This window comes from Olea europaea, chromosome 19 (assembly GCF_002742605.1).
Source record: "Olea europaea var. sylvestris chromosome 19, O_europaea_v1, whole genome shotgun sequence".
Classification (NCBI taxonomy): domain Eukaryota; kingdom Viridiplantae; phylum Streptophyta; class Magnoliopsida; order Lamiales; family Oleaceae; genus Olea; species Olea europaea.
Window position 1 is genome coordinate 11,501,138 of NC_036255.1, and position 11,325 is coordinate 11,512,462.

An 11,325-nucleotide genomic window follows, 5' to 3' on the forward strand; every position below is an offset into this window, starting at 1 on the left:
TGATATGGTAAGTAAATGGTTAATTTCAATATATCTTCGCGCCATGGCCAAACTTCAACCAAAGAATAAATCTGAGGGTACAGATTTATTTTGACAGATTTTTGACAGAATATAGATTAGTATATGGGTCCCATGTTGTATAAAAAATGTGTATGGGCCCTCGAACTGTGAGTGTTCTGTAAATATTCTGTCAAAATCATTCTGTACTTGTAGCAAGATTGTCAACCAAATGCTGGTCAATACGATTTTGCATTTTCAGACGAAGACTACCACCTCTTTAGAGTTTCACCGAGGCATGGACAAGACTAGGGATCCATCAGCGTACACCTATTCAACATTTATGTAACCATAGTGGATAACTGTACATGTAGAGTTCAGTATTTGGAAGATTAAAATTCATAGCTGTTACTTGGATTTTGAGGCATGGACAGTTTTCACTTTAACATTATCACAAAAAATAAAATAAAATAATGAGGTGAAAATGATTGTGCAAGAGATTTCTGTCTTGGCTTCGTTCTACAAAAACCAGTTCACAGATGATATTTAAGAAAGACTTTCTTGTTACTACAACGATCTGGTGCAGATTCTGGTTAACATACAAAAGAAGAAAAAATACTAAACCAAGGAAATAAGTAAATTCCTCATCGCCCTTGTGGCAAGGATATTGTCAACTCGTTGGAGCTTGAATCTAGCTTATTAGAGGACAAGGACGATGTGCTTAAAACGCGATTTCTCATTACAAAAGCCGGTTGATTAGGAACTGGAAGTACTGCAGTCTCGCCACTAAGCATGAGAACGACATTTGACATTGTGGGACGATCATTGGGATCGTCCTCCACACACAACAGCCCAACGTTAATGCACTTCAAAACTTCATATTTATCACAAGATTCAAGCAGTATTGGGTCCACCAAATCAAGTGCCTTTTTTTCACTCCACAATCTCCATACCTGCATAATAATTTTAGCATATACCAGACAATGAATTGATTACAAAGTTGCATTTAAATGGAGGAATTTAGCCACTTACATAACTCAAGAGATTTAGGTCTTCTGTGGACTGATATGATCCTGTGTTTTTCTTTCCACTAATTATCTCAAGCACAACAACTCCAAAACTAAATACATCTAACTTCATTGATAATAATCCATCCAATGCATACTCTGGAGACATATAACCACTACATTAAGATAACAAGATGTTAGTATGTATGTATAGGATTCTATAATGTGTCTATCTCTAAAAGCATAACTAAATAGAAATTCGTCATTTTTGATATAATTGACTCTACACTGCTTTGACTGGAAAGAAGAAATGGAGACCAGAGGCCTTGGGCAGAAGATCTATTTGCAAGAGACAAAAGCACTTAGAGAAACATTAATCTCAAAGGAATGAGCAAGAGCAGTAGCTCGCCGAAATCACGTATCCCAATCCAAGCCAAAATTGGGTTTTAAGAAGTGCTACTTCTATGGGAAAGAGGGCCACCTAAGAAATCACTTCTCAGAAAAGGATCATGAAGATGACACAAAGGCAATGAGTGGATATGTTGCTCTTACCATTGAGATATTTGAAGATAGTGAAATCATTGCAGTCTCAAGAGAAGAAAATAACCAAGAATCAGGGCCAGCCCCAAAAATTATGAGGCCCTAGGCAATTAATATTACGAGGCCTTTAAACTTAAATTTTTTTTAACAAAAATAGCAATATTTAAATTACAGAAATGACATTTAAAATGCTTAGAAATGATTCTGTAAGTGCAATTCTACAGACAAATCCAAATCTGAAAAGAAAGGAAAGAAAAGAAAAAAGAACAGAAAATGATGTTGACAGTTTCTTTGTTACTTCTATGGGATCGGACTTTGCCATAAACACAAATCCTTTTACAAAGAAATCCATCTTTTTTTCTTCTTTTGGAGAAATTATCTGTTTCTCCAAAACAATGGAAACAAGAAGAAAATTGGTCACCAACAATTTTCAACACATAAGAATATTAAAAAAAGAATTAAAAAAAAAAAAAAAAACCTCATTCAGCAGAATAAAAAAATCTCTTTTTGCTATCTTGCAATTTGTTTAACTAGAGTAAAAAAAACCAATAGGTAGTAAAAGATTGGAGCTATTATTTAGTTACAAAAATGCAATGGATTGATTGGTAGGATTTTGAAATTACCTTTAGAGGATTTCAATTTGGAAGTTCCATTCATATTTTTAAAAGGATTCTTTTCATCCTTCTTTGGGCTTTTCTTCATGAGGCCCTACAAAATCATGAGGCCCTAGGCAGTTGCCTTGTTTGCCTTGGGCAAGGGGCCGGCCCTGCCAAGAATGGATCCTTGACTCAGGTTGTACCTATCACATGTCCAAGATGAGACTGGTTCACAACTTATTAGGAAATGGATGCTGTGAAGGTTTTGATGGGAACAACCGATCCCTCAACAACTAGAATACTGAAGGAGATGAGACATATGCCGAAGTTGATGAGAAATTTTTACCTGATTAGGATTGTTTGATGAGCCTGACTACATTGATAAGGCCAAAAATTGTTCTTTAATGGGTCCTATTCTCAAAGGACAGATGATGGTAGTGTTTCTAAGTATAGAAGATTATGGCACATTAGTGAGATAGGCCTTCAATGTTTAAGAAAACAAAATTTGCTGACTAGTGATCGTGTAAGGAAACCTAGAGTTCTCACAGCACTGCATAGTGGGAGTCAAACCTCTTATAATCACAGGTTTTGGTTTGGGCTAACCAGGAGACACAGATCTAAAACAGATTTAATATTGAATACATTAAGCAAATGTATGAATTCAAGACTGGAATCCAGACTATCATCTTCCAAAAACATCATGTTTTGCAATTGGAGTGTAAGATACGTATCTATAAATTGATCTACTTATTTTCATTTTTCGTACTCTTAAATAGCTGCTTTCTTTAGTACTTATTCCAATAACTGAATTGCTTGAACTAGAGCCAAATCTGGAGTTTCTATGTACAATATCATAATAAGATATCAAGACTACCGAAGATATTAACAGATTTCGGTAGTCTTAAATCTCAATGTGATCATACCATGTTAAATAAAACTTACTAGGTTCCAATGACTCTGTTGGTGCTTGCTATCGTTCCTTTGCCCTCAACAATTCTTGCCAAACCGAAATCTGAAATTTTGGGATTCATCTCTTCATCTAACAGAATGTTGCTTGTTTTCAAATCTCTATGAATGATCCTCAACCTTGAATCTTGATGAAGATAAAGAACCCCTCTTGCTATCCCCGAGATGATCTCGAACCGTTTCTTCCAGTTTAGCAACTTGCATAGATTTTGATCTAGAATTGTTTTGTTAAAAATGTTATTACTGATTGAAATGTAATTTGCATAGTGAAACATATCATTTTCATGAACTAACCAAATATGAAGGCATCAAGACTTTTGTTGGGCATGTATTCGTAGAGTAAGATCTTTTCATTCTCCTTAATACAGTAGCCCACAAGGCGAACAAGGTTTCGATGTTGAAGCTTTGCGATCAATACAACTTCGTTCTGAAATTCATTAATGCCTTGCACTGAACAGCTTGACAACCTTTTCACTGCAATTTCTTGTCCTTCCGGAAAAATTCCCTGCAGAAGTAGTGAACTAGAATTAATACACAAGGGCACGAATTAGATTATAGAAAACAATGATGCAGAAATTGTAGTAAAACCTTGTAAACAAGGCCAAATCCACCTTGCCCAAGTTTGTTTGCATCTGAAAAATTCTCTGTAGCAACTAATATACTTTCCCAAGTGCAGAAAGGAACACCGATATTGCTCTTGCTATCTTCCCCTAAGTTTGCTATCAATGATCCCTCGACTGCGTTTGGAGTCCGAATTCGCCTTCGACAGATCACGATCACAACAATGGCCAATAGGACAATAACAACAGCAACAGAACCCACAACTGCACCAATTATAACCCATTTACCTTTTTTGGTTCTAGAAAACTGAGAGGCAGAAGCGGAAAGTCGAACGTTGATCGTTCTTCCACTGCCATTATTTTCCGAGAGTTGTTGTAAATTCAATAATTCACCATTCCAAACCGAGCATGCATTGCCAACATAAGAATAAGCTGTGCAAGAGCAATTACTCAAACAGACAGATTCACATTCTCCAGCACTCCTTACAGTCACTGATTGAGAATTTTCAGGTAAACTAACTTGGGAATTGATCAAAAACTTGTCTTCTCTGTCCATAAAAGTACTACCATCCCCACACTGCAGAGAATCGATCTCTCTTATGCAGCCACCCGAATAATCCTTCAAATTCCAATCAGTTTCTGACTTCTGTTTAAATCCCTGCAAACAATTACAGGAGGACAATGAATTCTGATTGCAGGTACCAAATGGCCCACAATAAGCATAAACCTCACATTGCTGCCTGGGTTGGGACCACAACAGATTCCACTCCTTCGCATTCTCCGACCATGATGACTGCATAAGTTGCCCCGAAACATCCATCACGGATTTAAATAAACTAGAGGGATCATAAAGAGAATATGTGAAGTAAGTCTCATTTACATTATCAACATAACTAATATTAAAGACATAATTCAGTTCAGCAACTGAACTGAAAATACGCCCATTCCAAGCTCCACTAGTCCAGTATTGTTCAGTCCTATTCCGTCTCATAATAAACTGTCTCCCATTTGGATCAACTTCAATGGAGAAAAGCCCAGGTGCAGGGTCCTCAGAATTTTTCCAAGAAATGAGGAGTTGCTTTGTGTTTTTATGTTTGTCATAAACAAGTTTACCACCAGGCAACAATGTATCTGTTGGATTATCAAAACTTTGCCAAAATCCTTTAATTGTCCTAGGTTCTGACCCATCTCTTAAAACTAAATTCCCATCATCACCTAGAGTTGCCACTACCGAATTTGAGGTTGTCGAGTTTACATCGGTGGACCAAATCGTAACCTGGAACTTATCCATTAGCACCAAATTCCCATCTAAAATTTTCAGTTCTGCAGAATTCATGTCTGAAATGGGTGTCTCCCTATTTGCCACCCAAACAATGGTCCTTGGACTAATATTTTTGTACCAAATTCCTACATAATACCTGGAAGACTTACCTGGTTTGAAGAATCCCAGCACAAAGGTGTTACCTGAAGAGACAATTGTCTGGTTTCCAGAAAGAGATTTGTTTGCCGTGATGCTGTCAACTCCATAGGAGAAACTAAAGTTTGTTGAGAAATATAGGATAAACAACACAGAAAACATGGAATAGGAAGTGTTTTTCGTGATCATGGCTGCAGAAGATTTGTACAGAAAAGGACGAGAGAGAGAGAGAGGATCAGTGGATCCTCATAAATCACAGAACTTTTTCTGTAAACTGGTTATTGCAGCAGGATTCATGACTAAAAATCCAAAGAAAGATGTTTTATTTTTATTTTTTTTATTATTATTTTTTTAAGTCATGTCAATTAATTACGACACTCTTATAAAAATACTTTCGAAGCGGCCAAGTCTGTCACCAAATCTGACCTTTCCAAGTATACCACAAACAGTAACTTTCATACAGTCGAAATTCAACTGCCACCAATTTCCGGCATATCTACCAGCCTTGTTTTTCAAGAACGAAATTCTTGAAAAATAAATTCCAATTGACTGATCATCACAAATTTAGACCCTTGACTAACAAAAGTCCTAAAAATGCGGTGGAAATTCCAACTGGATCATTTGAAGACTTAGTCATGGTAATCTACAGCAACAAAATCAATATAAAATTACTGGTGCAGCAACATATGATTACATTTTTGTAATGGCGGCCCCAACAACACTTTCTTTATTTATTAAGTATTTTTCTTCTTGATTTTACTTTTTAATCTTTTGGCATTCTCATGGACCTTGGCATATGTGCCTGTATATTAGGATGAGTTAATATTTGGATATGGAAACATGACAAGAGAAGGAACTTTTTCTTCTTTTATTTTATTTCAAATTATTCTGATTCCATAAAAATGTGGCAGTGGCACATGACATGTTCAGTAACGTGACAACTTGGTTAGGCGCAGGACATCGTCCAACTGCATTTAATTATTTTCACTGCACTCCATGATCAATTATAACTTCATAAATAATTAATCTCAATTCTTTTTTCTTTTTTTTTTTTTAAGTCAACGAAAGAATCTAATCAGATCTAATTAAATTAAGGGGGTGCTTAATAGACATTTTTATATAAAAATGTATTTTAGAATAATAAATTGACGTGAAATGTGTGATTGAGAAATAAAATTTTTTTTTAATTTACGTGTAATATTATATTAATAAAAAATGTGTGGTTGAAAAAAAAAAGAGAAACTAATGCATTTTAAAAAAAAAATGGCTACCAAACGGGACCTAAGTTTCAATAAATTAATCTTTCACCTGATAAGTTTAATTGATCGAGAAAATTAATTAATCGCATTTTATTCCATTTAAGGAAAGTGATTGTCCTCTCAATCTAATTAGAATTATTGTAGTTTTACAATCAATAATTATATATTCTGATTTATCGTTCTCTTGCATTAACTAATTTGATCGAGTTGATTATTCACGATAAGGTTAAAATGACCAAAACACTCTTTTCCAAATACTAGCTTTGACCCATGCAATGCACGGACACTGTTATTTTTAAGGTAATGTTAATGTCGAATGTTTAGGATTAAAGGGAGATATGTGCATTGAATGAGGTCAACAAAATAAACTCAATTTGAAAAGTAAATTTACACATGATTTCACCCATAAGATACAGTTACGAAGCATCCAAAGAGTGAAGAAATAAAGAAAACTTCAATGAGATCCAAAGAGAAATTATCTTTCGAACTAATTATGTAAAATGTAAAACGAAGAACAAAGATAACTTCAGAGAAGTTCGAAAAGAATAATTTTTCATCAGTATACAATCATCCTTTGTTGCATATATTTTGTTCATCTCATGCTTTCCAATCTCTGTCCTGTAGAAAATATGAATGGATTAATCAGCCAAAGCAGAACATACACTATATTTGTGCAAGTACAATAAGGATTAAAATAAAAGGTGCATACTCTTCTTTTCCTCCTCCTTTGCTGAAGTTCAATAGATCAAAATCATGCCACTGGTCTGAGAACTAACAAATATCGTCACATGACGACACTTATTTACGAAGGATTGCTTAAAAACTAATTTCCAAAATGTAACTTCTTTCATATCTATGAAGTTATGAATAATCTGTGGATAACAAACTTGTTATGGAAAAAAAAAAAAGTAACACCCCAATTCAATTTGGTACATACGGGATTGGTAATTAGCAGAAGTGGGCCTTGCTCCCATCAGCATAAAGGAAAAGAACAACAATAAAAATCTCTCTAACAAAATCAACATAAAAGGCCCGTATTGTCTCCTCTTCAATTCCTAGCTCAGAACATCGCACCCTCTACATAAAAAGGTCGATATGAATTTCTAGAAACTACTTACTCATTTGGCTTCAACACTGCAATAGCCCCACTTGGTAATGCATACGAGTCTCCAGGTATAGCCATTAGCATAGACTTGAGATTGCAGTGGGAGGTTTCACTATTTCTAAGTCATAATTCAGATATCCAGTGGTTGGGCAGCGCTGTATCAAATGCACTATATAAAAGTATTTTATCAAGTATGAATTTTAGTAGTGCATTTGTTTCATCTAAGAACTTCTATTTACTTGAGTGATAAAAAAATAAATAAAAAAATAAAAATAAAAAATAAACAGAAAAAAGCAAATGATACTTGCAGGTACATTGACATACCAAGCACCTTGCACCCGGGCGCGGAGCCAGCACCCGACGAGGGGGCGCGGCCGTGCGTGCTGGCTCCGTCGGAATCTACAAAGCCGTCGGGTAAGTACTTGCAGACTGCAGTTGCTCCATTGGAGCCTGGAGGAGAAGAACTGAAGAGTGAAGAAGGAAGACGAAGCCTGAAGCAGCAGCCGGGTTTTAATTTTTTTGGTTGGGTTTGGGCTTAAGTATATTAATTTTTGGGCTATTGAGTATTGACTATTGTTATTTAATTTATTTAGCCCAAGCTACAGCCCAACCCAAATGAATTTAGCCAACCCGTACCCGGTACCCATGTCTCATAACCCATTTTATTTGCCCTTTTTCATTTCAATCGACCCTCCCAACCGGCTAGCCCCAACTCCTTCTCCAAGCCAGCAGAAGACGAGAGGCAGTAGGCGCAGGCGCGCAGCGCCAAGAATTTGGAATTTCCCCCAAAATTACCGAACCCTTTTCCTCAATCTCACTTCTTCTTGCTCCAAATTCACACCATAGAGTCACAGACTTCAGGTTCAGGCATCAAAATTTTGGACCGGTGAGTTGTGATTCCTTCTTTCACTCTTTGTTATTATTTTTTTTTTGGGTTTCGGTGTTGGACTGTTGAATGTTGAATTGTTGATGATGACTGTGCCGTCTGTGCGAGTGTGCGAGTGCGACTGTGCCTGTGCGAGTCGGTGTGACAGTGTGAGAGCGAGACAGTGAGAGGCGAATGTCGATGGGGTTGGAATTGTGAAGAATTGTGAATTGTGGATTTGTGAAGAATTTGTGAACTGTGAATTTGTGAAGTATTGTGATTTGTGATTTTGTGAAGAATTTGTGAATTCGTGATTTGTGATCTGTGAATTTGTGAAGAATTTGTGAACTGTGAAGTGATAAATGGAATTCTAGAATGGAAAAGTGAGAATTTGAAGACGGGAATAAAGAATTTTATAAAGAATTTGAAAACAAAAATGACACTCAAGATTAGAATTACCTTCTCATAAAGAATTTGACAACAATTTAATGGAATTGGATCTTTGCGATAAATAATGTATTAGTCAAACATAAAGAATTTCTCCATAATGCTATAAATGGAACAAAAACATGAAATTAAATGTATAGTCTGGTTCAAGACTTCCAGTAAGAAACTTGTTGACATTAGGTTTCAATCCTCGTGTTTGATGATGAGTAATTTATGTGAATTTATGTTTACGAAATTGTATTTGCGAATTGTGATTTATGATGAGTAATTTATGATTTGATGAGGGAATATGATATTATGAATGATTATTGATTTGGGAATTACGTTTAGGATGACATTTTGCAGATTATGGAACGATTTTTTCAACCAAAACGAAAGTCCATACCCAATTCTTCTACTTCTAGTTGTGGGTCTAGTCCCGCCACTGATTCTAATCGAGCACAAGAGTTATTAAATAACACGAAGAAGTCTCGGGCTCAATTGAATGTGGATGATCTTGTATCTGATCCAGGGAAACGGCCCCCTATTGAATCATATGATCCTAATATTAGAGATGTTGTTAGGATGGCATACTTGGAGAAGGGTCCTTGTCAACCATATGAACATGATTTCCCAAGAAGACCGATGGGGGAATGATAATAGATGTTTTCGGAAAGAATGGTTCTCCAAATTTCATTGGTTGGAATACAGTATAGAAAAGGATGCGGCGTATTGCTTGCATTGCTACCTGTTCAAACCTGATAGAGAGGGTTAAGGGGGTGGACATATATTTACTAAGACCGGCTTTAGGGATTGGAAGCACAAAAAGACATTGAAAGTTAATGTCGGTCTCTTTAATAGTTCTCATAATCAAGCTTTTGCAAAGTGTACCAACTTGATGAATCAAAAGCAAAGTATCTCTTACGTTATTTCTAGCCAAAGTAGTAGTCAACAACAAAGTTATAGGACCAGGTTGACTGCGGTGCTAGATTGTACTAGACTTCTCTTGATGCAAGGATTGTCATTTCGTGGTCATAATGAATCGGAAGAGTCTCTTAATAAAGGAAGTCTGATTGAGGTATTGAACTGGTTTGCAGCTGGTTTTAAGGAAATTAAAGAAGTATTATTTAGTAATGCTCCTGGAAATGACCAAATGACTTCACCAACCATCCAAAAGGATTTGATTAATTGTTGTGCTGTAGAGACGACAAGGGCTATTATCAATGAGATTGGTGATTCTTTGTTTTCAATTTTAGTTGATGAGGCTCGCGATAATTCTATGAAAGAACAAATGACAGTTGTTTTAAGGTTTGTTGATAAAAGTGGGCGAGTGAAGGAGCGTTTTTTGGGTATATCCCATGTCACTGATACTTGTGCCCAATTACTGAAGGATGCCATTGATGCAATATTTTCTACACATGGGTTGAGTATATCTAGTCTGAGAGGTCAAGGCTATGATGGAGCAAGTAATATGTCAGGTGAGTTTAATGGGTTGAAAGCTTTAATTCTTAGAGAGAACCCGCATGCTATGTATGTTCATTGCTTCGCTCACCAGCTTCAGTTGGCAATTGTATCTGTGGCACGTAGGAATTGTATGGTTGGTGATTTTTTGGACGTACTTGCTATTATTGTGAATTTGGTTGGTGCATCATGTAAGCGTGTAGATGCTCTTCGAACAAGTTATCAAGCTAATATTCTGGAAAAACTTAATACTGGGGAACTTACTGGTGGAAGTGGTCAGTTTCAAAAAATGAGTTTGGCACGCCCAGGTGATACTAGATGGGGCTCACATTTATTTACAGTTACTCGTTTCATTAATATGTTTAATGCTATTATAGATGTTCTTGAGAATATATCAGAAGATGCCGTACATTCAGATAAAAAATCTTCGGCCTTAAGGCAGATGAACAATATGCAAGATTTTGAGTTTGTGTTCATTCTTCACTTTATGTTTGAAATTCTTGTAATTACAGACGACCTTTCACAAGCCTTACAGAAAAAGAATCAGGATATTCAGAATGCTATGAGGTTATTGAATTTGTGTAAGTGTGTATTGCAGAACTTGAGAGAGAATGGTTGGGATACTTTATTCAGTAGGGTGATTGAGTTTTGTGTTGATAGATATATTTTAGTGCCTAATATGGAGGATATTGTAGTGGTGAAAGGTCGACCTAGGCGTGTAGCTCAACAGGTGACTTATTTTCATCGCTTTTATGTTGATTTGTTTTGTCGTGTGATAGACTCAATCTTGCAAGAGTTGAATGATCGATTTCCAGAAACAACTACTGAGCTCTTTACTTGCATTTCATGTTTAAGTCCAAGAGATTCATTTGCAGCTTTTGATAAGGATAAATTGCTACGTTTTGCTCAGTTCTATCCTTTGGACTTCAATAGTGAAGAACTTTTATTACTTAGACCTCAGCTTGATAAGTTTCTTTTGCTTGTGAGAATGGACGAAGCTTTCTTTAATCTCAATAGTATATCCTGTGTAGCTCAGAAGTTGATTGAAACTAGAAGTTCCTGTTATTTTCCATTGGTTTATAGGCTGCTCACCTTGGCTTTGATATTACCTGTGGCAACTGCAAGT

General features: G+C 36.1%; 2 protein-coding genes across 7 annotated transcripts in view; both read right to left on the reverse strand.

Annotated features, from left to right (window-relative positions):
- Window positions 1-445: 445 nt before the first annotated feature.
- On the reverse strand, window positions 446-5,420 carry LOC111368840 (receptor-like serine/threonine-protein kinase SD1-8). Of its 3 annotated transcripts, none has more exons than XM_022990311.1 (5): window positions 3,695-5,417; window positions 3,401-3,611; window positions 3,083-3,320; window positions 1,030-1,180; window positions 446-950 (listed from the first exon to the last, which is right to left on the reverse strand). In XM_022990311.1, the coding sequence occupies exons 1-5, from the start codon at window positions 5,270-5,272 to the stop codon at window positions 642-644; spliced, it is 2,487 nt and encodes an 828-aa protein (XP_022846079.1). In that variant the 5' UTR covers window positions 5,273-5,417; the 3' UTR covers window positions 446-641. The 3 variants fall into 3 exon arrangements, 2 of the variants coding, with proteins under 2 accessions (XP_022846079.1, XP_022846080.1); XR_002698052.1 differs by lacking the exon at window positions 446-950 and adding an exon at window positions 2,168-2,343 and having other exon boundaries at window positions 1,080-1,180; window positions 3,695-5,420; XM_022990312.1 differs by lacking the exon at window positions 1,030-1,180 and having other exon boundaries at window positions 817-950; window positions 3,695-5,420.
- Window positions 5,421-6,845: 1,425 nt separating this feature from the next.
- Window positions 6,846-11,325, reverse strand: part of LOC111368842 (chaperonin CPN60-1, mitochondrial-like) — a 9,026-nt gene continuing 4,546 nt past the window's right edge. The window contains exons 1-2 of one of the 4 annotated variants that reach the window (XR_002698056.1): window positions 7,461-7,720; window positions 6,846-6,960 (exon numbers count right to left, since the gene is read on the reverse strand). Coding sequence is in view for 2 of the 4 variants with exons in the window: in XM_022990314.1 (XP_022846082.1) it covers window positions 6,940-6,960; window positions 7,772-7,785 (35 nt within the window). In the remaining 2 variants the exon portion in view is untranslated. Of the gene's footprint in view, window positions 7,721-7,771; window positions 7,786-11,325 lie in introns of those variants that run through there. The other 3 variants (XR_002698054.1, XM_022990314.1, XM_022990315.1) reach the window with 3 other exon arrangements.